This window comes from Salmo salar, chromosome ssa05 (assembly GCF_905237065.1).
Source record: "Salmo salar chromosome ssa05, Ssal_v3.1, whole genome shotgun sequence".
NCBI lineage: Eukaryota > Metazoa > Chordata > Actinopteri > Salmoniformes > Salmonidae > Salmo > Salmo salar.
In genome coordinates, this window is record NC_059446.1 from 52426469 (window position 1) to 52453463 (window position 26995).

At 41.7% G+C, this 26995-nt stretch overlaps 1 protein-coding gene and 1 long non-coding RNA gene across 3 annotated transcripts in view; one reads left to right on the forward strand and one right to left on the reverse strand.

The window, feature by feature from the left end:
- Positions 1-26995, reverse strand: part of LOC106605095 (calsyntenin-3) — a 42748-nt gene that overhangs the window by 3721 nt on the left and 12032 nt on the right. The window contains exons 8-15 of one of the 2 annotated variants that reach the window (XM_014200399.2): positions 21998-22297; positions 18023-18135; positions 16914-17073; positions 9841-9900; positions 9558-9706; positions 9013-9161; positions 3364-3590; positions 66-227 (exon numbers count right to left, since the gene is read on the reverse strand). In XM_014200399.2, coding sequence (XP_014055874.1) covers positions 66-227; positions 3364-3590; positions 9013-9161; positions 9558-9706; positions 9841-9900; positions 16914-17073; positions 18023-18135; positions 21998-22297 — 1320 coding nt within the window. The remainder of the gene's footprint in view (positions 1-65; positions 228-3363; positions 3591-9012; positions 9162-9557; positions 9707-9840; positions 9901-16913; positions 17074-18022; positions 18136-21997; positions 22298-26995) is intronic. The other variant, XM_014200400.2, reaches the window with a different exon arrangement.
- LOC106605096 (uncharacterized) lies at positions 23870-24532 on the forward strand. Its single transcript, XR_001328794.1, has 3 exons — positions 23870-24009; positions 24214-24216; positions 24477-24532. It is a non-coding gene; the product is annotated as an uncharacterized lncRNA (long non-coding RNA).

Sequence of the window (26995 nt, forward strand, 5' to 3'; positions counted from 1 at the left end):
GAATAGTTTAAACACAGCTGAAGTGGGTCTTTAAAATAAAACCGAATTGGGGAAATGAGCAGTACCTGTGATGGCGATGTAAGCAGTGGTGTTGATTATCTCCAGACCCCTCTCTCTCAGGGCATCCATGTCCACCAGGAGCTCCTCCCTCTCTGGGTTTAGCTCTTCCCCCAGGGGCTGGACCTCACAGCCGTCCAGAGTGTGGGCCACGGCGTCTGACATCAGAGCTGGGCGTCCAGGGGTAAGAGAGATGAATGGAGGAGAGAATGAGGCGAGAGCAAAAGATGGAAAGAGGGGAAAGGCAAAGCACAGAAAAAAGGAAGGGAGAGCGACAGAAAGCAGACAGTTAAAAAAGCACAATAATGACTGATTACCCAATCTTCTAAAACTACAGATAAGACGAGAGAACACGGGGAACGGGGAAGGGGTTAGGGCCGGGTGGATTAAGTGGATAAGAAAGGACTATCCCATTTTGTGGAGACAGAATAAAGTACAGTTGAAGTCGGAAGTTTACATACGCCTTAGCCAAATACATTTAAACTCAGTTTTCACAATTCCTGACATTTAATCCTAGTAAAAATTCACAGTCTTAGGTCAGTTAGGATCACAACTTTATTTTAAGAAGGTTAAATGTCAGAGTAATAGTAGAGAGAATGATTTATTTCATATTTTATTTATTTCATCACATTCCCAGTGGGTCAGAAGTTTACATACACGCAATTAGTATTTGGCAGCATTGCTTTTAAATTGTTTAACTTGGGTCAAACGTTTTGGGTAGCCTTCCACAAGCTTCCCATAATAAGTTGGGGGAATTTCGGCCCATTCCTCCTGACAGAGCTGGTGTAACTGAGTCAGGTTTGTAGGCCTCCTTGCTCGCACATGCTTTTTCAGTCATGCCCACAAATGTTCTATGGGATTGAGGTCAGGGCATTGTGATGGCCACTCCAATACCTTGACTGTTGTCCTTTAGCCATTTTGCCACAACTTTGGAAGTATGCTTGGGGTCATTGTCCATTTGGAAGACCTATTTGCGACCAAGCTTTAACTTCCTGACTGATGTCTTGAGATGTTGCTTCAATATATCCACAAAATTTTCCTTACACATGAAGCCATCTATTTTGTGAAGTGCACCAGTCCCTCATGCAGCAAAGCACCCCCACAACATGATGCTGCCACCCCCGTGCTTCACGGTTGGGATGGTGTTCTTCAGCTTGCAAGCCTCCCCCTTTTTTCCTCCAAACATAACGATGGTCATTATGGCCAAACAGTTCTATTTTTGTTTCATCAGACCAGAGGACATTTCTCCAAAAAGTACGATCTTTGTCCTCACGTGCAGTTGCAAACCGTAGTCTGGCTTTTTTATTGCGGTTTTGGAGCAGTGGCTTCTTCCTTGCTGAGCGGCCTTTCAGGTTATGGATATAGATACTTTTGTACCTGTTTCCTCCAGCATCTTCACAAGGTCCTTTGCTGTTATTCTGGGATTGATTTGCACTTTTCGCACCAAAGTACATTCATCTCTAGGAGACAGAACGTGTCTCCTTCCTGAGCGGTATGACGGCTGCGTGGTCCCATGGTGTTTATACTTGTTCATCTGTACAAACAATAGTGAGCATGGTACCTTCAGGTGTTTGAAAATTACTCCCAAGGATAAACCAGACTTGTGGAGGTTTTTTCTGAGGTCTTGGCTGATTTCTTTTGATTTTCCCATGATGTCAAGCAAAGAGGCACTGAGTTTGAAGGTAGGCCTTGAAATACATCCACAGGTACACCTCCAATTGACTCAAATGATGTCAATTAGCCTATCAGAAGCTTCTAAAGCCATGACATCATTTTCTGGAATTTTCCAAGCTGTTTAAAGGCACAGTCAACTTAGTGTATGTAAACGTCTGACCCACTGGAATTGTGATACAGTGAACTATAAGTGAAATAATCTGTCTGTAAACAATTGTTGGAAAAATTACTTGTGCCATGCACAAAGTAGATGTCCTAACTGACTTGCCAAAACTATAGTTTGTTAACAAGAAATTTGTGGAGTGGTTGAAAAACGAGTTTTAATGACTCCAACCTAAGTGTATGTAACCTTCCGACTTCAACTGTACATAATAGATTAGGTAGTGAGCCACAGATAAAGCATTGGCAGAGACTATTTTCTCTGTTGCTACAAATCTTTATCAACTATGTCCTGACCTGAACAGACCCCATGCAGGAAGAGGCTCTTGTACATAACCATCATCATAACAGATACACTCATAACAGATGACAAACATAACCATCATCATCCTCATAATGGATGACAAACACAGATGTGGTGTGCTTCCTCTCCAATATACAGCCAATATACACATACATAAGATTCTCACTTGGAGATGCACAAGGCACATCTAATAATAGTACTGGGTTTGTGTGGTCCTAGTTAGTATTCAAGCACACAATCATTGGGGAAAGTTGATGGGTGGACGGAGGTTGGGTCAGTGATGAATATATGTATAGATGGATTAGCTGAGGATGTGCACGATTCAATGGGGCTGAAGTCCGTGAGTGGTTGTGATTCTGGACGGCCAGATATAACTACCAACAATGAGAAGAAACTGCCTTGTGTGGAATCGTAAGTGACTCTTGTTCTTGATGTCTTGTTTTGAGGTGTTTTGAATGATTTCATGTCAATGCTAATATGGCAAAAATCTGCTAGCAGGCTAGCTAGCCAACAACTGTAACGACGTATTTGAGAGACAACAAGTGCTCATTGGGCAAATGTATTTATGTATTCAATAAACATTGGAGACGGAATATAGTTTACATGTTGTCAACAATCTAAGTCAACCCAGTCTGCGCGTGCGTCGGTTTTGTTGCTAAACAACCAACCCAACTATATGACTGGGAACATACTTTCTCAGCGGTAGGAAACATGCACCCCAATTCAAATCTGATTTTGAAGAAAGGCAGATCTTACTTCACATTCTTTGTCCGCAGACATATAATTAAGTAGCACAGCTAGTAAGTGGAAACGGAGGCAGGTGTAAGAAAAATAAGTGATTTATAAGTTTGAGATCCAGGCCTGAGCCCTGTATGACTATTAAAAATAGGCTGAGATCAGGGGTAGAATCTAAGTAAAATATGCGCAGTTTGATTGATGATTTAATGTGTTCCGACGCACTGATCACACAAAGACCAGACAATGGTCCATATGTAGTCAGTCGTGCTCACATAATTATTTTTAGAAGCATCAATCCATGTACAGTAGGTTTCCTTCCTACATAAAATGCTGGCAAAATGCTCTCAAAATGATTAGATTGATGTGATTGGAATGTACTAGTCTCTACCCCCGCGTTGTAGTATTCATGGAAGGGCTCTTTGCTGGCTCACCTCCTCCTTCCATGCCCTGAGCGGCTGTGTTAACTGCATGAGACAGGGAGCACACAATCCTCAGCTCTGGGAAGAGGGGTACACCACGGGGGCCCTCGAATTCAGGCGCCGGGCGGGCCAGGTGGGGGCCGACCCCAGACAGGGAGATCTGAGGGGCGTCAGGCTGAAGGACCACCAGGTAGCCCTCCAACTGCCTGAGCGTAAGACAACTCTCCTCATTGAAACACCTAGAGGGAAGAGAGGAGAGAGAGAATGGGGGTCAAATAGGGCACCAGTTATTTCTCTATAAGTAAACAGTTTTAGGACTTGATGATTAGGCAAATCAGTTGTGTTAATGTTGGCCTAGGACAAAAGCCTGCACACCCTGTGGATTTCCAGGATTGAAAAACCCTTGACTATAATGATATTGTATGTATTGTCTGATACTAATTAGTAGCTGATACTAATTGTGCCACTTTTCAGAAGCACTTTGAAATTGTGTTATTATTTGGCGATTCAGCACTTGATTAATTATTCAAGTGGTGCTTTGAGTTGTTTAGTGTGTGAGTGTTGGAACCATCTCTCTCTCGTAATACTGTCTCTCTCTCTCGCTCTCTTTCAGTGAGCAGCTGCTATATCTGACTCTCCACAAGGGCCTGCTGTTCAGCCATCTGGAAGAACTGCTGACCTCAAATGAGTCTTATCTTTAAACACTATTAAAAACCATGCCGTCCGACTACTAACTGATAAATCAGACTGAAGAACACACTAGAAAAGCAAATAACCTCCTGACCTGGAATCAGACTAATCTTAAAAACACAAACAAAGAAACAGATCTCAAAACAAGCGTAAAAACATATCACTGTTGTACCTTAAATCCAACTAATCTAAAAACACAACAAAAAGCGCAGCTATTTAAAAAAACTCTACAGGGTTAGATAATGAGGACTTCCTGTGGTTGCATCACTTCCTGCGATGGGTCAGATACTAAAGTACATAGATAGGTAGGACCAACATGCACTTCAAAGTACATAAATATTTAAATCAACAAAGTGGATAAAAAAGGACCCGTGTAGGCCTATGTGGTGCATTAACCCAAAAATAAAACACATTTTTCTGGTCATCCATGAACTTAATACAATGTGCGATACACTGTGGCATAAAAAAAATACTGTTTCAAGATAATATGCTTCAACCGTGCTTCCTCTTACCCAAGGCTAGATTACCTAGTTGAGCAAAAGCCGGGACTCATATATCAGCTGCAAATCAAGCTCCACTCCTTGCACAGGGATGATATCATTCAACATAACAGTATATCCTTGTGCTCTGATACATTTGCTGAGTAAAAGTTTCACATGCACAAGTACAGTAAAATGCCTTTCTTGCTAACTCAAAACCCAACAATGCAATAATCAATAACAATGTATTACTAGAAAAAAAACACAAAATTAGAAGAGGAAATATGAAGTAAATAAGTATACTATATACAGGAAATATTTAAAAAGTCAGATCCAATACCATATTTACATGTGCAGGGAAACTGCAGTGATGGAGGTATATACAGTTGTAGTCGGAAGTTTACATACACCTTAGCCAAATACATTTAAACTCAGTTTTTCACAATTCCTGACATTTAATCCTAGTAAAAATTCCCTGTCTTAGGTCAGTTAGGATCACCACTTTATTTTAAGAAGGTGAAATGTCAGAATAACAGTAGAGAGAATGATTTATTTCAGCTTTTATTTCTTTCATCACATTCCCAGTGGGTCAGAAGTTTACATACACTCAATTAGTATTTGGTAGCATTACCTTTAAATTGCTTAACTTGGGTCAAACGTTTTGGGTAGCCTTCCACAAGCTTCCCACAATAAGTTGGGTGAATTTTGGCCCATTCCTCCTGACAGAGCTGGTGTAACTGAGTCAGGTTTGTAGGCCTCCTTTCTCGCAAATGCTTTTTCAGTCCTGCCCACAAATGTTCTATAGGATTGAGGTCAGGGCTTTGTGATGGCCACTCCAATACCTTGACTTTGTTGTCCTTTAGCCATTTTGCCAAAACGTTGGAAGTATGCTTAGGGTCATTGTCCATTTGGAAGACCCATTTGCGACCAAGCTTTAACTTCCTGACTGATGTCTTGAGATGTTGCTTCAATATATCCACATAATTTTCCTCACTCATGATGCCATCTATTTTGCGAAGTGCACCAGTCCCTCATGCAGCAAAGCACCCCCATAACATGATGCTGCCACCCCCATGCATCACGGGTGGGATGGTGTTCTTTGGCTTGCAAGCTTCCCCCTTTTTCCTCCAAACATAATAATGGTCATTAAGGCCAATCAGTTATATTTTTGATTCATCAGACCAGAGGACATTTCTCCAAAAAGTATGATCTATGTCCCCATGTGCGGTTGCAAACCGTTGTCTGGCTTTTTTATGTTGGTTTTGGAGCAGTGGCTTCTTCCTTGCTGAGCGGCCTTTCAGGTTATGGATATAGATACTTTTGTACCCGTTTCCTCCAGCATCTTCACAAGGTCCTTTGCTGTTGTTCTGGGATTGATTTGCACTTTTCGCACCAAAGTACGTTCATCTCTAGGAGACAGAACGTGTCTCCTTCCTGAGCGGTATGATGGCTGCATGGTCCCATGGTGTTTATACTTGCCTACTATTGTTTGTACAGATGAACGTGGTACCTTCAGGTGTTTGGAAATTGCTCCCAAGGTTGAACCAGACTTGTGGAGGTCTACAATTTTTTTTCCTGAAGCCTTGGCTGATTTCTTTTGATTTTCCCATGATGTCAAGGAAAGAGGCACTGAGTTTGAAGGTAGGCCTTGAAATACATCCACAGGTACACCTCCAATTGACTCAAATGATGTCAATTAGCCTATCAGAAGCTTCTAAAGCCATGCCATCATTTTCTGGAATTTTCCAAGCTGTTTAAAGGCACAGTCAACTTAGTGTATGTAAACTTCTGATCCACTGGAATTGTAATACAGTGAATTATAAGTGAAATAATCTGTCTGTAAACAATTGTTGGAAAAATTACTTGTGTCATGCACAAAGTAACCGACTTGCCAAAACTATAGTTTGTTAATAATACATTTGTGGAGTGGTTGAAAAACGACTTTAAATGACTCCAACCTAAGTGCATGTAAACTTCCTACTTCAACTGTATGTATAGGGGTAAGGGGACTAGGCAGCAGGATATAAGATAAACAGAGTAGCAGCAGCTTGCATGTGAGTGGGTGTGTAGAGTCAGCATAAATGTACGTGCATATTATGTGTCCGTCAGCAAATGGTGGAGTGAGTGTTGTGTGTGTTGGAGTGGCAGTGTGTGTGTGTGTTGTATGTGTGTGCTCGTGCATGGAGACCATGAGGGGTAAAAGGTCAATAAAAAGGTGTCTACATGTTCTACAAGAATCTTTGAATAAATTAATGAACACATTATTTCATCCATCATTAGCCTGGGTACCTGACAACCTTCAATGATGTTATGTTGTTAAACAATGGATAGACAATGAAAAATACCCAGGCTACATCACCATGGCTGAAATACTGTCACAGAGAGGATAGGTTGTGGTGAATGAATGGCTTTAGAGATATGATACAAGTAATTGCCGACCAGAACATAAGTCAAAGATAAGATATCCCCAGGTTCTAATGGCAGTTTGGAACGACGTCATTCCTTTAACATCGGTGCCCTTTCATTCCATAGCATTACAGTGAGGGAAAAAAGTATTTGATCCCCTGCTGATTTTGTACGTTTGCCCACTGACAAAGAAATGATCAGTCTATAATTTTAATGGTAGGTTTATTTGAACAGTGAGAGACAGAATAACAAGAAAAAAGTCCAGAAAAACGCATGTCAAAAATGTTATAAATTGATTTGCATTTTAATGAGGGGAATAAGTATTTGACCCCTCTGCAAAACAAAACCCTTGTTGGCAATCACAGAGGTCAGATGTTTCTTGTAGTTGGCAACCAGGTTTGCACACATCTCAGGAGGGATTTTGTCCCACTCCTCTTTGCAGATCTTCTCCAAGTCATTAAGGTTTCGAGGCTGACGTTTGGCAACTCGAACCTTCAGCTCCCTCCACAGATTTTCTATTGGATTAAGGTCTGGAGACACTCCAGGACCTTAATGTGCTTCTTCTTGAGCCACTCCTTTGTTGCCTTGGCCATGTGTTTTGGGTCATTGTCATGCTGGAATACCCATCTACGACCCATTTTCAATGCTCTGGCTGAGGGAAGGAGGTTCTCACCCAAGATTTGACGGCACATGGCCCCGTCCATCGTCCCTTTGATGCGGTGAAGTTGTCCTGTCCCCTTAGCAGAAAAACATCCCCAAAGCATAATGTTTCCACCTCCATGTTTGATGGTGGGGATGGTGTTCTTGAGGTCATAGGCAGCATTCCTCCAACTCCAAACACGGCGAGTTGAGTTGATACCAAAGAGCTCCATTTTGGTCTCATCTGACCACAACACTTTCACCCAGTTGTCATCTGAATCATTCAGATGTTCATTGGCAAACTTCAGACGGGCATGTATATGTGCTTTCTTGAGCAGGGGGACCTTGCGGGCGCTGCAGGATTTCAGTCCTTCACGGCTAGTGTGTTACCAATTGTTTTCTTGGTGACTATGGTCCCAGCTGCCTTGAGATCATTGACAAGATCCTCCTGTGTAGTTCTGGGCTGATTCCTCACCGTTCTTATAATCATTGCAACTCCACGAGGTGAGATCTTGCATGGAGCCCCAGGCCGAGGGAGATTGACAGTTCGTTTGTGTTTCTTCCATTTGCGAATAATTGCACCAACTGTTGCCACCTTCTCACCAAGCTGCTTGGCGATGGTCTTGTAGCCCATTCCAGCCTTGTGTAGGTCTACAATCTTGTCCCTGACATCCTTGGAGAGCTCTATGGTCTTGGTGGAGAGTTTGGAATCTGATTAATTGATTGCTTCTGTGGACAGGTGTCTTTTATACAGGTAACAAGCTGAGACACTTGGGAGCCAGAAATCTTTCTGATTGAGAGGGGGTCAATACTCATTTCCCTCATTAAAATGCAAATCAATTTATAACATTTTTGACATGTGTTTTTCTGGATTTTTTTGTTGTTATTCTGTCTCTCACTGTTCAAATAAACCTACCATTAAAATTATAGACTGATCATTTCTTTGTCAGTGGGCAAGCGTACAAAATCAGCAGGAGATCAAATATTTTTTTCCCCTCACTGTACTTTTTCCCCTCACTATATCAACTACTCTAGCCATGTCCATGTTTAATGAGTTCAACGTCCAATGAATAGCTCTCTTCCACAGCTCTGGAATACTGTTGCATTCTTTGTGACATTATGCTTTACCTGCTTTGCCTGTTTCAACCTGTATTTCTAGTTCATGTACACTAGCACTGTCAGTGTGTGTGCCTGTTTGTGTTCAAGTTTCAAAGTCACGTGGACAAGTACAGTGAAATGCCTTTCTTGCAAGCTCTCAACCCAACAATGCAGTAATCGCTCTGGAACTGTCCAGTGTTGACCTGATTAAAGACCTTACTCACGTCGGCCTCGGAGAGCGAGATCACTTAGTCCTCTCTCTCTGTGTGTGTGTGTGTGTGTGTGTGTGTGTGTGTGTGTGTGTGTGTGTGTGTGTGTGTGTGTGTGTGTGGTACATGCAAGTGTGTACCTGAGGGAGGTAGTCAGTTTGAGTGGCCTGACTCCAGGGGTGGCGAAGCGGAGAGAGTTCCTGTAGGTGACCTGTTGCACAGCCCTGTTGAAGCTCTCAATGTCATCACCCTCCAGAACCAGCACAGACTGACTGGGGTTCACATGCACCTAAAAAGGTCAAAGGTCAAGAGTTCATGCTCCGAGGTCACACACCCCTCATAGTCACACACATAGTTAATTCTGGCTATGTATTCTCTTTTTTTTATATATATATATATATTTCATCGGTACCACCCTTTTGGGACTTCAGTTTTGATTGACTGTATGTTGCATGTGCACAGAAAAATATTATGCAGTAGACTCCATATCCATCAGGGGGAAACAAACCCTTTTGTACACAACAATCTGAGTAGGACATATAGCAGAGGTTAAAAAAACGTTGAGTGCCATGACCTATCAAACCCCGTAGATGAAGAAAAAAAAATTCTGGACGTCAAAGCCCACTCTTAAGCCTTAGCCAAGTGAGGCAGTGATCAATACTCCTCTACAGTAGGGTAAGGTTACCTTCATGCCTGAGCCCAAGGTCTCCAGGTCCCCAAAGTCCAGTCCCTCCCTGCAGGCGTACAGACACTCCACCACACTGTGGGGCTCCACACTCCCTGGACGCACCGTCACACCTGACAACAGGCCACGGTAACCACCCACATACTTCCCTAAGAACCAGAAACAAAATGAACACGGTCAACACAGACAAAAAAGATGAACACCCACACACAGGCTTACACAGACATATTTGCGCATGCACGGACACACGCACACACACACTTGTAAAAACAAATGAAGTCACCTGTGTCTTTCCTCTCAGGGATGGTGTTGTTAAGGATGTCCTTCTGTTTATCTTCTGTCTCTGTGGGGAGAAGAAAGGTTAAAGGCAGTTGTTTTTATATCAAATAATTTATGGGTAACAATTAGATACAGATTTCTATTAAAATGGGGATTTAACATTTTTTTTTTTTTAGCAAAAACATTATTCTCAAGAATTTTGCTAGGACTCTCTGGGAGTGGTCTGAGTGGGGAAGGGAAAACCAGCTGTTGGCAGAGAGGTTTGGAACTCTATTATTGGTCTATTAACCAATTTACCCCATGCAAACCTTCTGATTAGAAGGTCCTGTGTAGATTGTATTTTCAACCAGCAACTATCAGGAAATAAACACTGATAAAAAAATAACACGTTTACAGTGTTAGTTTCATCAGCTGTTGTAAAATATTATTCATACAACAGGTGGGTCCAATCCTGAATGCTGATTGGTTAAAACCGCATTCGAGCCGGTGTCTATTCCAAAACTTACCACTGGCTAAATCTATGATGTTAAAATGCCTATTTACTCTGTTCCATCTGACTGCGCAATCCACTGTCTCATCAGCCCAGCCAAGCAATTTATAAACTTGATCTCCACTATAAAAAGCATCTAGACATGATCTAACATGTATTTTAAGATAACATTTAGTTTTCAACGGCGGAGATTTGTATAAACCTGTCTCTCCGACATTTGCAACATTGTTTCAATATTCAAATTCGATCTCCAGCAGTCCCATAGTAATGAACATGTCAGGAGTCGAGACATACAGGCAGGCATCTTTTCTCAGCCAGTCGAAATCATGAATCAGCTGGCACCATTTTTATGGATATATACAAAGAAATGTCAATTGAAAAAAAGTACATAGTGAAGTGCAGCTAGTTTGCGGTCCTTCCAGCTTCAGTTTGAAGTGTTTGTGTTAGCTGTGTTTTTGGCTAGCTCCTCTGAACAAGTGTCCTTACGAGTGAGCACATTTTCTATGCCAGGCGAAATCGCGCCTCATTAGCTAATTTCTATGGATGGATGTAAATAATTGCCACTATAAAAAAGCTTAAACAAATGCAAATGCAGCTACATTGCTGTTATTCTGGCTGCACTTTTTGACATGACTAAGTTAGCCGTAGTTGGCTAGCTAGCAAGCAAGGGATAAGAATGTTGCTAGCCAGTATGGCAATGGAACATTTAGAACAAACGTCCATAGATACAGAACAAAAAGACAATGACTGGGTCGCGTCTCTAGCAACCAAACCGATAGAACGAACGACCAGCTGGCTTGGGTAGCAAACCTAGATTTGTGTCGGGACTATATATTGTGGAAGGATGAAATAGTATGAATATTTAATAAAAATATGTCAATCATTGTTTGAATATGTTGGTAACCCGTTGTATAAAAGTGCTAATGCCCTCGAAGCCAGTGTTTGGAGGATATATAACACCCGTGCCAATATATCCTCCAAAACACTGTCTTCTCTGGCATTATCACTTAAATAAAACACAGGAAAAACTGAATTTTGACTGCACTGGGCATTTAAAGACAGAAGGGGTAGAGGATGACAGAAAGAAGTGAGAAAGACAGGTGTGAGAGGAGAAATAAAAGGTTAGTAAAAGCAAGAGAGGAGTGTAAAAAGAAAGAGAGAAGAGTGAAAAAAACAGAATAAGAAGGAAGATAGAAAATAAACGTGCAAATCTGACAAAGGTGTGTCATACCCTCATTATCTCCCAGCAGCTGACTGCCACACAGGCAGTAGCCATGAATGTGTGTGACTGTATTTCCAGTGCTAATTGGCAGACAGTGTGCCCCATTTTAGCGATTAGCGCTGGTGTAACTGGCAGGCTAACCGTCTGGCCTGCCTGTTGTTCTGTTAGCCTAAATAATTGATAAGTCAGTGATATTAATAGAGTATGGAAAGGCAGTCAGAGCATCTCACACAAATATAATTAGTTGAATGAGGAGGGAAATGCCATGCTTTTCTGTGTCAGATGACGTGTGCGTATGTACAATGCCTTGCAAAAGTATTCAGACCCCTTGGATTTTGTCACATTTTATTGTGCTACAAAGTGGGATTAAAATGAATTGTCATTTTTTGTCTACAATCTACACAAAATAACCTAATGCGAAAGTGGAAGAAATATTTATATTTTTTTAGATAAATAAAAAATGTCTAACTAAAATATAGTTGTTGCATAAGTATTCAGCCCCTTAGCCTAATTAGTTAAGGAGTAAAATGTGGCTTAACAAATCACAAAATACGTTACATGGACTGTGAAATAATATGGTTTGACATGATTTTTGAATGACTAACCCTTCCTCTGTCACACATACATACATACAGTTGAAGTCGGAAGTTTACATACACCTGAACCAAATATATTTAAACTCCATTTATTTTTAGGTCTTTTTCTGAGGTCTTGGTTGATTTCTTTTGATTTTCCCATGATGTCAAGCAAAGAGGCACTGAGTTTGAAGGTAGGCCTTGAAATATATCCACAGGTACACATGCAATTGACTCCAATGATGTCAATTAGCCTAAACTAGTTTTAATAACTCCAACCTAAGTGTATGTAAACTTCCTACTTCAACTGTACATACATACATAAAGTTGAAGTCGGAAGTTTACATACACTTAGGTTAGAGTCATTAAAACTTGTTTTTCAACCACTCCACAAATTCCTTGTTAACAAACTATAGTTTTGGCAAGTGTGTTAGGACATCCACTTTGTGCATGACACAAGTCATTTTCCCAACAATTGTTTACAGACAGATTATTTCACTTATAATTCACTGTATCACAATTCCAGTGGGTCAGAAATGTACATACACTAAGTTGACTGTGCCTTTAAACAGCTTGGAAAATTATAGAAAATTATGTCTTGGCTTTAAAAGCTTCTGATAGACTCATTGACATCATTTGAGTCAATTGGAGGTGTACCTGTGGATGTATTTCAAGGCCTACCTTCAAACTTGCTTGACATCATGGTAAAATCAAAAGAAATCAGCCAAGACCTAAGAAAAAAAATGGTAGACCTCCACAAGTCAGGTTCATCCTTAGGAGCAATTTCCAAAAGCCTGAAGGTACCACGTTCATCTGTACAAACAATAGTAGGCAAGTATAAACGCCATGGGACCACGCAGCCATCATACCGCTCAGGAAGGAGACGCGTTCTGTCTCCTAGAGATGAACGTACTTTGGTGCAAAAAGTGCAAATCAATCCCAGACCAACAGCAAAGGATCTTGTGAAGATGCTGGAGGAAACAGGTACAAAAGTATCTATATCCACAGTAAAACGAGTCCTACATCGACATAACCTGAAAGGCCGCTCAGCAAGGAAGATGCCACTGCTCCAAAACCGCCATAAAAAAGCCAGACTACGGTTTGCAACTGCACATGGGGACATTTTTACTGGGATTAAATGTCAGGAATTGTGAAAAACTGAGTTTAAATGTATTTGGCTAAGTTGTATGTAAACCTCCGACTTCAACTGTACATACATTTATTTATTTATTTTATTTCACCTTTATTTAACCAGGTAGGCAAGTTCAGAACAAGTTCTCATTTACAATTGTGACCTGGCCAAGATAAAGCAAGCAGTTTGACACATACAACAACACAGAGTTACACATGGAGTAAAACAAACCTACATTCAATAATATAGTAGAAAAATAAGTCTATATACAAAGTGAGCAAATGAGGTGAGATAAGGGAGGTAAAGGCAAAAAAGGCCATGGTGGCGAAGTGAATACAATATAGCAAGCAAAACACTGGAATGGTAGATTTGTAGTGGAAGAAAGTGCAAAGTAGAAATAATGGGGTGCAAAGGAGAAAAATAAATAAATAAATAAATATAGTTGTTTGGGCTAAATTATAGATGGGCTATGTACAGGTGCAGTAATCTGTGAGCTGCTCTGACAGCTGGTGCTTAAAGCTAGTGAGGGAGGTAAGTGTTTCCAGTTTTAGAGATTTTTGTAGTTCGTTCCAATCATTGGCAGCAGAGAACTGGAAGGAGAGATGGCCGAAGGAGGAATTGGCTTTGGGGGTGACCAGAGAGATATACCTGCTGGAGTACGTGCTACAGGTGGGTGCTGCTATGGTGACCAGCGAGCTGAGATAAGGGGGAACTTTACCTAGCAGGGTCTTGTAGATGACCTGGAGCCAGTGGGTTTAGCGACGAGTAGGACGCGAGGGCCAGCCAACGAGAGCGTACAGGTCGCAGTGGTGGGTAGTATATGGAGCTTTGGTGACAAAACGGATGGCACTGGGATAGACTGCATCCAATTTATTGAGTAGGGTATTGGAGGCTATTTTGTAAATGACATCGCCGAAGTCGAGGATCGGTAGAATGGTCAGTTTTACGAGGGCGTTTGGCAGCATGAGTGAAAGATGCTTTGTTGCGAAATAGGAAGCCAATTCTAGATTTAACTTTGGATTGGAGATGTTTGATGTCAGTCTGGAAGGAGAGTTTACAGTCTAACCAGACACCTAGGTATTTGTAGTTGTCCACATATTCTAAGTTAAAACCGTCCAGAGTAGTGATGCTGGACGGGCGGGCAGGTGCAGGCAGCGATCGGTTGAAGAGCATTGCTTCTATTTAAGAGCAGTTGAAGGCCACAGAAGGAGAGTTGTATGGCATTGAAGCTTGTCTGGAGGGTGGTTAACACAGTGTCCAAAGAAGGGCCAGAAGTATACAGAATGGTGTCATCTGCGTAGAGGTGGATAAGAGAATCACCAGCAGCAAGAGCAACATCATTGATGTATACAGAGAAAAGAGTCGGCCCAAGAATTGAACCCTGTGGCACCCCCATAGAGACTGCCAGAGGCCCGGACAATAGGCCCTCCGATTTGACACACTGAACTCTCTCGGAGAAGTAGTTGGTGAACCAGGCGAGGCAATCATTTAAGAAACCATATTGAGTCTGCCGATGAGGATGTGGTGATTGACAGAGTCGAAAGCTTTGGCCAGGTCAATGAATACGGCAGCACAGTATTGTTTCTTATCGATGGCGGTTAAGATACCGTAGGACCTTGAGCGTGGCTGAGGTGCACCCATGACCAGCTCTGAAACCAGATTGCAAAGCGGAGAAGGTGCGGTGGTATTCGAAATGGTCGGTAATCTGTATGTTGACTTGGCTTTCGAAGACTTTAGAAAGGCAGGGTAGGATGTCCCCCCCTTTGAAGAGGGGGATGACCGCAGCTGCTTTCCAATCTTTGGGAATCTCAGACGACACGAAAGAGAGGTTGAACAGGCTAGTAATAGGGGTTGCAACAATTTCGGCAGATAATTTTAGAAAGAAAGGGTTGACTAGATTGACCAGATTGACTAGCCCGGCTGATTTGTAGGGGTCCAGATTTTGCAGCTCTTTCAGAACATCAGCTGACTGGATTTGGGAGAAGAGGCACTGAGTTTGAAGGTAGGCCTTGAAATACATCCACAGGTACACCTCCAATTGACTCAAATGATGTCTATTAGCCTATCAGAAGCTTCTAAAGCTAAAACGACATTTTCTGGAATTTTCCAAGCTCTTTAAAGGCACAGTCAACTAAGTGTATGTAAACTTCTGACCCACTGGAATTGTGATACAGTGAATTATAAGTGAAATAATCTGTCTGTAAACAATTGTGGGAAAAATTATTTGTGTCATGCACAAAGTAGATGTCCTAACTGACTTGCCAAAACTATAGTTTGTTAACAAGAAATTTGTGGAGTGGTTGAAAAATGAGTTTTAATGACTCCATCCTAAGTATATGTAAACTTCCGACTTCAACTGTACATCTGTATGGTCCCTCAGCCAAGTATTGAATTTCAAACACAGATTCAACTACAAAGACCAGGGAGGTTTCAAAAGCCTCATAAAAAATGGCAGTGATTGGTATCAAACATTGAATATCTCTTTAAGCATGGTCAAGTTAATAATTATGCTATGGTTTATACCAAACATTAGGAACTCAGGGAGCTGAATACTTATGCAACAACTATATATTTAAAATGTTTTAGAATTTTTCTTCCACTTTAACATTACAATATTTTGTGTAGACTGTTGACATGATAATTACAAACACTTGAATTCCACTTTGTAGCACAATAAAATGTCAAGAAATCCAAGGGGTCTGAATACTTTTGCAAGGCACTGTATGTGTGTGTGTGTACACGTGTGTGTGTTTTGTGCGTTGCTTTCATTGGTGTGCTGGAACATTTGGTTCTATGAACTGTTTCATTAGCAGAAGAACGTGAACTGTGACAACTCCCAAAAATGTATTTTTGGGGCAGGCGTTGCTCTTTTGTAATCTTGTAACCTATTCAAGAAATGTATTGTCAAAGCAATTTATTCCATTGTCTATTGTGGTATATTATTGTGATCTTTTAGTTGCCATGTTCTCAACTACCACTCATTAGCAACATTTTACATTACATAGCCATCATTCCAGGGTATCTATATGTGTATGTAATTAAAAGTGACACTTCTAATTCATTCTTGTTAACTAGCTTGTTATAGAAAAATATTTTATTAGTTATCCAACTGGTAGTTACACTAGTATAGGACCTCTGCGATGTAAAGTGTGACCCATTTAGGCATCCTTCATTTGCTGACAGGTGTTCTATGCAGTAAAGTTGAACCGTTCTATGTAGTGTAAGGTTTAACCACAGAGTTTCTAAACCCAGAGGTGTAACACCGCAACACTTCCGGTAACTCTTGCGAAACAGACCAGGCCGGGGTTTGGGAAGTCAATGAGAGAAGTAAAAAAATTATTCCTTAGTTGTTTATTTTCTCGAAATCTAAAGGCACAACCTAGATTCGAGCCAATATCTTAAGTAGCTGAACATGCTATTACTCCAACTTTGTTAAAGTGAGAAACTGAAACGTTAGAATTTTTGTGAAAAACAACTTCATATCGAAGGAGTGCCTTTCATTTGCGCATTTCGGCGCCAGACGACTGTTTGACACCATAACGCGTTTCTACGCATGAGTTTAGCTAGCCGACGTCGCCATGACATCACCTACAAGTGTGATTGGGGATTTCTATTGGAGAAGCAGTTTCAGCCTGTCTTTGGTTTAACCAATCGTTACCCCAGCAGGCGCCAATGACCAGTCGCTGTCGTGGGGCAGGGTTGGGTATGGCTCCGTTGTCGTGGATGAGGGCGGGGTCGAAGGTGACTCCATCCACGTACAGTGTCACAGAGGGGAACTGGACACTGAGGGACAGGTGATGCCACTCGCTGTCACACACCTAGAGAGAAAAGAAGGACATGGAGACACGATTGTTCAGGTGTTTCTTGACCTCTGACCTCTTGGATTGTGTACAGCAGACACAACAAGAGAACAACAAAAAAATCTACTAGATGTGCTACATGAACTTATCCCATATAATATCAGAATGTTTCTAAATGTTTTATCCCTTTTGTTTCTACTGAACACTACCCATGACACCAGACTGAGCACTAACAGTTCTTGTCGCAGAAGAGAGACATATAAAGAAGTAGAGAGAGAGAGGGATTTGCCAAATGTTATCTGTATCAGCTTGGCCTCTATAATCCTACCCATTTTAAGCAGTCTGCGACCAGTAACCCGAGCAAAAACCACTTAGTCCCCCTCCAACCTCCTCCCAAAACCGCACAACCCCAGCATCCCCTTATCCCCTCTGCCCCTGCCTCTCATCCAAATCCTATTCTTCCCAATCCCCCTGCTTCTTGTCCATATCTACAAACTCCCCCAAGGAAAATATCCTAGCCTAGCGGTTCGAGCATTGCGACAGTAACAAAAAGGTTGCTTGTTTGAATCCCCAAGCCAGCAAGGTGGAAAAATCTGCTGTTCTGCCCTTGAGCAAAGCAGTTAAACCCCAACAACAACTGCTCCCCGGGTGCCGATGATGTCGATTAAGGTAGCGCCCCGCATCGCTCTGATTCAGAGGTGTAGGGTTAAACGCGGAAGACATATTTCGGTTGAATGCATTCAGTTGCGCAACTGACTAGGTCTTCCCTTTCCCTTGTAGCTAGCGAGTCTGCCTTGGGATCAGGCGCCCTGGGTTGTAACCCTACTTAATGCGGTCGTCTTACAAATAAATCAATACAATTGCAACTGGCATTAAGTGAGCATTGGCCTTTTTGAATGGCTCTTTCACTCATAGCGCTCCAACTAGCAACTGTTCCACCCTTCATCCAGCAGCATTCCCATAGTACCTGCTCCAGTTTCCAGAGGAATTTCACGGGCCGTGCAGCGGAGACGTCGGGCCAGTAGAAAAGAGAGAGACGGCAACCGTGAACGGAGAGAGAGTAGTGGGAGAAGGAGTCGTCTGAGGAACAGAGAGAGGAGACTGGCAGTCAGTAGACAGAAAACAGCATTTGAGACCAAAGTTGCAGAAGGAATATGAGACACAGGCAGTGCATCTCACAACAAAAGGATTTTCATATTTCCTCGTCATAGACTTAATAGAATTAGACTAAAACAGAGCCATATACATACAGTATACATAGCCGTGGGAAGTAGGGGTAGTGAGGATGCTATAGCACCCTTGGAAAAATCTGAAGAAAAAAGTATATAAATATACACTGCTCAAAATAAGAAAGGGAACACTAAAATAACACATCCTAGATCTGAATGAATGAAATAATCTTATTAAATACTTTTTTCTTTACATAGTTGAATGTGCTGACAACAAAATCAGACAAAAATAATCAATGGAAATCCAATTTATCAACCCATGGAGGTCTGGATTTGGAGTCACACTCAAAATTAAAGTGGAAAACCACACTACAGGCTGATCCAACTTTGATGTAATGTCCTTAAAACAAGTCAAAATGAGGCTCAGTAGTGTGTGTGGCCTCCACGTGCCTGTATGACCTCCCTACAACGCCTGGGCATGCTCCTGATGAGGTGGCGGATGGTCTCCTGAGGGATCTCCTCCCAGACCTGGACTAAAGCATCCGCCAACTCCTGGACAGTCTGTGGTGCAACGTGGCGTTGGTGGATGGATCGAGACATGATGTCCCAGATGTGCTCAATTGGATTCAGGTCTGGGGAACGAGCGGGCCAGTCCATAGCATCAATGCCTTCCTCTTGCAGGAACTGCTGACACACTTCAGCCACATGAGGTCTAGCATTGTCTTGCATTAGGAGGAATCCAGGGCCAACCGCACCAGCATATGGTCTCACAAGGGGTCTGAGGATCTCATCTCGGTACCTAATGACAGTCAGGCTACCTCTGGCGAGCACATGGAGGGCTGTGCGGCCCCCCAAAGAAATGCCACCCCACACCATGACTGACCCACCGCCAAACCGGTCATGCTGGAGGATGTTGCAGGCAGCAGAACGTTCTTCACAGCATCTCCAGACTCTGTCACGTCTGTCACATGTGCTCAGTGTGAACCTGCTTTCATCTGTGAAGAGCACAGGGCGCCAGTGGCGAATTTGCCAATCTTGGTGTTCTCTGGCAAATGCCAAACGTCCTGCACGGTGTTGGGCTGTAAGCACAACCCCCACCTGTGGACGTCGGGCCATCATACCACCCTCATGGAGTCTGTTTCTGACCGTTTGAGAAGACACATGCACATTTGTGGCCTGCTGGAGGTCCTTTTGCAGGGCTCTGGCAGTGCTCCTCCTGCTCCTCCTTGCACAAAGGCGGAGGTAGCGGTCCTGCTGCTGGGTTGTTGCCCTCCTACGGCCTCCTCCACGTCTCCTGATGTACTGGCCTGTCTCCTGGTAGCGCCTCCATGCTCTGGACACTACGCTGACAGACACAGCAAACCTTCTTGCCACAGCTCGCATTGATGTGCCATCCTGGATGAGCTGCACTACCTGAGCCACTTGTGTGGGTTGTAGACTCCGTCTCATGCTACCACTAGAGTGAAAGCACCGCCAGCATTCAAAAGTGACCAAACGTCAGCCAGGAAGCATAGGAACTGAGAAGTGGTCTGTGGTCACCACCTGCAGAACCACTCCTTTATTGGGGGTGTCTTTCTAATTGCCTATAATTTCCACCTGTTGTCTCTTCCATTTGCACAACAGCATGTGAAATGTATTGTCAATCAGTGTTGCTTCCTAAGTGGACAGTTTGATTTCACAGAAGTGTGATTGACTTGGAGTTACATTGTGTTGTTTAAGTGTTCCCTTTATTTTTTTGAGCAGTGTATATACAGTACCAGTCAAAAGTTTGGACACACCTACTCATTCCAAGGTTTTTCTTTATTTTGACTCTTTTCCACATTGTAGAATAATAGTGAAGACATCAAAACTATGAAATAACACATATGGAATCATGTAGTAAAGTAACCACCCTTTCTTTGCCTTGATGACATCTTTTCATTCTCTCAGCCAGCTTCATGAGGTAGTCACCTGGAATGCATTTCAATTATAGGTGTGGCTTGTTAAAACTTAATTTCCTTCTTAATGCGTTTGAGCCAATCAGCTGTGTTGTGACAAGGTAGAGTGGTATACAGAAGATCGCCCAATTTGGTAAAAGACCTAGTCCATATTATGGCAAGAACAGCTCAAATAAGCAAAGAAAAATGACAGGCATTATTACTTTAAGACATGAAGGTCAGTCAACTTTTCAAGTTTCTTCAAGTGCAGTCGCAAAAACCATCAAGCGCTATGATGAAACTGGCTCTCATGAGGACCACCACAGGAAAGGAAGACCCAGAGTTACCTCTGCTGCAGAGGATAAGTTCATTAGAGTTACCAGCCTCAGAAACTGCAGCCCAAATAAATACATCAGAGTTCAAGTAACAGACATCTCAACATCAACTGTTCAGAAGAGACTGCGTGAATCAGGCTTTCATGGTCAAATTGCTGCAAAGAAACCACTACTAAAGGACACCAATAAGAAGAAGAGACTTGCTTGGGCCAAGAAATACGAGCAATGGACATTAGACCGGTGGAAATCTGTCCTTTGGTCTGATGAGTCCAAATTTGAGATTTTTGGTTCCAACCGCCGTGTCTTTGTGAGACGCAGAGTAGGGGAACAAATGATCTCTGCATGTGTGGTTCCCACCATGAAGCATGGAGGAGGAGGTGTGATGGTGCTTTGCTGGTGACACTGTCTGTGATGTATTTAGAATTCAAGGCACACTTAACCAGCATAGCTACCACAGCATTCTGCAGCGATACGCCATCCCATCTGGTTTGGGCTTAGTGGGACTATCATTTGTTTTTCAACAAGACAATGACCCAAAACACACCTCCAGGCTGTGAAAGGGCTATTTGACCAAGGAGAGTGATGGAGTGCTGCGTCAGATGACCTGGCCTCCATAATCACCCGACCTCAACCCAATTGAGATGGTTTGGGATGAGTTGGACCGCAGAGTGAAGGAAAAGCAGCCAACAAGTGCTCAGCATTGGTGGGAACTCCTTCAAGACCGTTGGAAAAGCATTCTTCATGAAGCTGGTTGAGAGAATGCCAAGAGTGTGCAAAGCTGTCATCAAGGCAAAGGGTGGCTACTTTGAAGAATCTCAAATCTCAAATATAATTTGATTTGTTTAACAATTGTTTTGGGCTACTACATGATTCCATATATGTTATTTCATAGTTTTGATGTCTTCACTATTATTCTACAATGTAGAAAATAGTAAAAATAAAGAAAAACCCTTGAATGAGTACGTGTGTCCAAACTTCTGACTGGTACATAGCGGTGGAAAAAGTACCCAATTGTCATATTTGAGTAAAAGTAAAGATACCTTAATAGAAAATGACTCAAGTAAAACTGAGTCACCCAGTAAAATACTACTTGAGTAATTGTAATTGCAAATATATACTTAAGTATCAAAAGTAAAAATAATTTCAAATTGCTTATATTAACCAAACGGCACAATTTTAGTGTTTTTGTTCTTTTACAGATAGGCAGGGGCACACTCCAACACTCAGAAATAATTTGTAAATGAAGGATGTGTTTAGTGAGTCCGCCAGATCAGCGCCAGTAGGGATGAGCAGGGATGTTCTCTTGTAAGTGTGTGAATTGGGCCATTTTCCTGTCCTGCTAAGCATAAAAAATGTCACGAGTACTTTTGGGTGTCAGGAAAAATTTATGGACTAAAAATACATTATTTTCTTTAGGAATGTAGTGAAGTAAAAGTAGTCAAAAATATAAATAGTAAAGCACAAAAAACTACGTAAGTAGTGCTTTCAAGTATTTTTACTTTAACTGACAGTTGTGACTGACCATTTGACTGACCATTCTTGACGGTACTGCAGACGATAGTCTCCTCCTCCCTGCGGTTTCCTCTGGCTTGAGTAGTCGGAGGCTGGGTGTTGATCCCACCCCTTCGCATCCACAGCTGGAGGGTGAAATGGTCTCCGGATACGGCCGTGGCAATGGAGTTGGGTACCACAGCAACATGGGTGGAGCCATTGAAGGAGAACACCAGGGACGAATCAGAAGAAGGCAGGGTGGGCAAGGCTGAGGTCCAATTGGCTGCTGGGGACGGGGGCGGGAGTAAGTCCACTTCACCTCTCACAGCACCTGGTGAGACAGGAGTGAAATCATGAATGACATACTGTACAACCCTAGACTAGGTAAAGGACTTAGAAGCATTAAGTATTTTGGGACTGTCTGTGGTTAATGTGCTTGTTTCAGGTTTCAGGTTGTTTCAGGTCTCTGGAGCCAAGCTTACAGTATGTCAATTCTGTGTTTGTCCTGATGGGTGATCTGAATCAGGACTGGTTAACATCTAGCTCTGATCAACTCAAATTCTATGCAATACCTATAATCTCACTCAGACTGTCAACAGTGTAACTAGGTTGAATATAAAATATCCTCTGAAATCCTCTGATTGATTTGATCTTAACCAATACTCATCGTTTTAATGCTTCTGGTATTTTTGCAAAGGACATAAGTGATCACTGTGCTATTGCCTGTGTGAGAGATGGTAAAATTCCTAAGAAATCTCCACGTCATTACGAAAAGAAACTGGAAGTGGTTTGATATTCAAGGTTTTTTACATGATGTAGCATTGAATGGAATAGAATGGAATCAATCCCTGATGTTGAACTTGCATTTTCTTACTTCCACAACGCATTCCAAGATGTATGCAATAGGCATGCCCCTTTAAAAAAATTCAGGATTAAGGGCAGAGAGAACCCTTGGTTTACTAAGGAACTTACAAAAATCATAAGGGAACGAAATGCTATGTGGGCTAAAGCAAGAGGGACTGGTTTGGCAGATGATTGGATGGCTTTTAAATGTCTTCGAAATATGGGTGTGGCTATGATCCGTAAATTGAAAGCAGACCACTACTTGAAATCTACTTCACATATTTTAAATAATCCATCCAAATTTTGGCAAGTAGTGAAAGACTTGGAGTGCAAAAAAGATACACAGCTTCCCAAACAATTGTTGGTAGACACACAGATTGTAACTGAGAGAACCTCCATTCTGAAAGCCTTGAATCAGTATTTTTTTTAGATGCAGGCAGTTTATTTGAAAAGGTCAAAGGTATAATTGAGCCCCCTATGAATGTACCTGACACCCCTGTATACTGCTTCACCAGGTTCTCCTTTTCATCCTTCTCTGTTTCAGAGGTGTGTAAAGCCCTGATAGAAATTGATGGAAAAAAAATCCCCTGGCCCTGATGAATTAGACCCCCACTTCCTACACCTAGCTGCAGACGACATTGCTCCCCCTTAACTTGCATTTTTAACCTCACGCTTGATGTTAAGGAAATCCCCAAGTTATGGAAATCTGCTTTTGTACCTCCTCTCCTGAAAGGTGGAGATCCTTTGCTACTTGACAACTATTGACCCATATCAAAATTGTCTGTACCGTCAAAGGTACTGAAGTCCTTAGTTAGTAGGGAGCTAAAGGCCTACTGCCAAGAAAACAACATCATAAATGGAATGCAATCAGGTTTTAGGTCTGGCCACAGCACTGTTTCAGCAACATTGAAGGTTTCAAATGACATCCACTGTGCTCTTGATAAGAAGTTACATTATGTGTCTGTCTTTATTTATTTGTCGAAGGCTTTTGACACTGTGGACCATGCTGTGTTAGTGCAAAGGTTAAAATGTTGTGGAATTACTGTCATGCTCTAGATTGGTTTATAAATTACCTATCAAATCGTACACAATTTGTAATGGTGGATGGTTGTAAATCTGAGTCCATAGAGGTGTGCTCAGGTGTTCCGCAAGGTTCTATTTTGGGCCCACTGTTGTTCATTTTGTATATCAACAACATTGGTGTCACGTCCTGGCCAGTATAAGGGTTAATTGTTATTGTAGTTTGGTCAGGACGTGGCAGAGGGTATTTGTTTTATGTGGTTTGGGGTGGTGTGTTTTGTTGAAGGGCGTTTGATTTATTATTTCCGGGTTTTGGTTTATGTTCTATGTTTAGGTATTTCTATGTTTAGTCGAGTGAGTGTATTTCTATGTTAGGTTAATGAGGGGGTTGGGACTCTCAATTGGAGGCAGGTGCTTCCTCGCTGCCTCTGATTGAGAGTCCTATATATGGGTAATTGTTTGATGTAGGTTTTGTGGGAGATTGTTTCTTGTCTAGCGTATGTGAGCCTGAGAAGACTGTTTCGTTGATCGTGAGTTCATTTTGTTATTTTGGTGTTCATTTTGAGTTAATAAAAGTTCAAGATGAGCAACCACATACCTGCTGCATTTTGGTCCTCCTTTCCCAACGACAACCGTGACAATTGGAGATCTTATTGAAACAGCGGATGTTCATTTTTATGCAGATGATACTGTTCTTTATTCAAGTGGTAGTAGTTTATCTTTATCTTTTGAAAATGCCCAAATAGCATTTAACATCATACAATAGAATCTGTATGATTTAAAGCTGGTTCTAAATTCCGGTAAAACAAAATGCATGGTATTTTTAAATGCCAGGCATGTTACTAATCATGTCATTGCTACATTGGCTGGACATACTGTAGAGCAAGTTAAAGTGTACAAATATTTGGGTGTGTGGGTTGATGATAAGCTGAGCTTCACAGTGCATGTAAAGAACTTGATAAGGTTTTTATTACCGGCATAAGGCTTGTTTTTCTTTGGAGGGCAGGAAGGAGCTGGTATGATGTACATTACTGCCGGTTTTAGACTTTAGTGATGTTATACAGTTGAAGTCAGAAGTTTACATACACTTAGGTTGGAGTCATTAAAACTTGTTTTAGAACCACTCCACAAATTTCTTGTTAACAAACTATAGTTTTGGCAAATTTGTCAGAACATCTACTTTGTGCATGACACAAGTCATTTTCCCAACAATTGTTTACAGACAGATTATTTCACTTATAATTCACTGTATCACAATTCCAGTGGGTCAAAAGTTTACATACACTAAGTTGACAGTGCCTTTAAACAACTTGGAAAATTCCAGAAAATTATGTCATGGCTTTAGAAGCTTCTGATAGGCTAATTGACATCATTTGAGTCAATTGGAGGTGTACCTGTGGATGTATTTCAGGGCCTACCTTCAAACTCAGTGCCTCTTTACTTGACATCATGGGAAAATCAAAAGAAATCAGCCAAGACCTCAGAAAACAATTGTAGACCTCCACAAGTCTGGTTCATCCTTGGGAGCAATTTCCAAACACCTGTCTCCTAGAGATGAACGTACTTTGGTGCAAAAAGTGCAAATCAATCCCAGAACAACAGCAAAGGACCTTGTGAAGATGCTGGAGGAAACAGGTACAAAAGTATCTATATCCACAGTAAAACAAGTCCTATATCGACATAACCTGAAAGGCCGCTCAGCAAGGAAGAAGCCACTGCTCCAAAACCGCAATAAAAAAGCCAGACTACGGTTTGCAACTGTACATGGGGACAAAGATCGTACTTTTTGGAGAAATGTCCTCTGGTTTGATGAAACAAAAATAGAACTGTTTTGTCATAATGACCGTCGTTATGTTTGGAGGAAAAAGGGGGAGGCTTGCAAGCCAAACACTACCATCCCAACCGTGAAGCATAGGGGTGGCAGCATCCTGTTGTGGGGGTGCTTTGTTGCAGGAGGGACTGGTGCACTTCACAAAATGGATGGCATCATGAGGGAGGAAAATTATGTGGATATATTGGAGCAACATCTCAAAACATCAGTCAGGTAGTTAAAGCTTGGTCGCAAATGGGTCTTCCAAATGGACAATGACCCCATGCATACTTCCAACGTTTTGGCAAAATGGCTTAAAAACAACAAAGTCAAGGTATTGGAGTGGCCATCACAAAGCCCTGACCTCAATCCTATAAAAGGTTTGTGGGCAGAGCTGAAAATGCATGTCCGAGCAAGGAGGCCTACAAACCTGACTCAATTACACCAGCTCTGTCAGGAGGAATAGGCCAAAATTCACCCAACTTATTGTGGGAAGCTTGTGGAAGGCTACCCAAAACGCTTGACCCAAGTTAAACCATTTAAAGGCAATGCTACCAAATACTAATTGAGTGTATGTAAACTTCTGACCCACTGGGAATGTGATGAAAGAAATAAAAGCTGAAATAAATCATTCTCTCAACTATTATTCTGACATTTCACATTCTTAAAATAAAGTGGTGATCCTAACTGACCTAAGACAGGGCATTTTTACTAGGATTAAATGTCAAGAATTGTGAAAAACTGAGTTTAAATGTATTTGGCTAAGGTGTATGTAAACTTCTGACTTCAACTGTATATATGCAGGCCTCAACCACTACCCTGAGAGAACTTGATTCAGTGTATCATGCAGCCCTCAGGTTCCTTACAAATCAAAAACGTCTAATACATCATTGTGATCGGTACAGAGCTGTTGGCTAGTCGTCATTTACCTTGCAAAGGCTTAAACACTGGTATACACTGATTTATAAGGCCATATTGGGTAAAATGCCATTTTAGCTCTGTTCTTTTTTAGTAAGGTCGGTAAATAAATGTAAATTACGGTCTCATTCTCATTTGCTTCTAACAGTACCAAAAATTAGAACAGGTCATGGTAGAAATAGTTTTAGTTACTTAGCTCCGTGGTCCTGGAATTCCCTCCTAAACTTTAAAATTTTTTATGATCTAGTTTCATTGGTGGAGTTTAAACACTTGACCAATGTATATATCATAGAAGAGTGTAATTGTCTTTAGGACAGCTGTTTTTAGTTAAGACTTTCGTGTTTTTAACGTAATATGTAATTGTTGTACTGTATGTGTGTTTATAGTTTTGTTTAATGTTGTGTTAGTGTACATAAGTTGTTTTGTCTGAAACGTTGT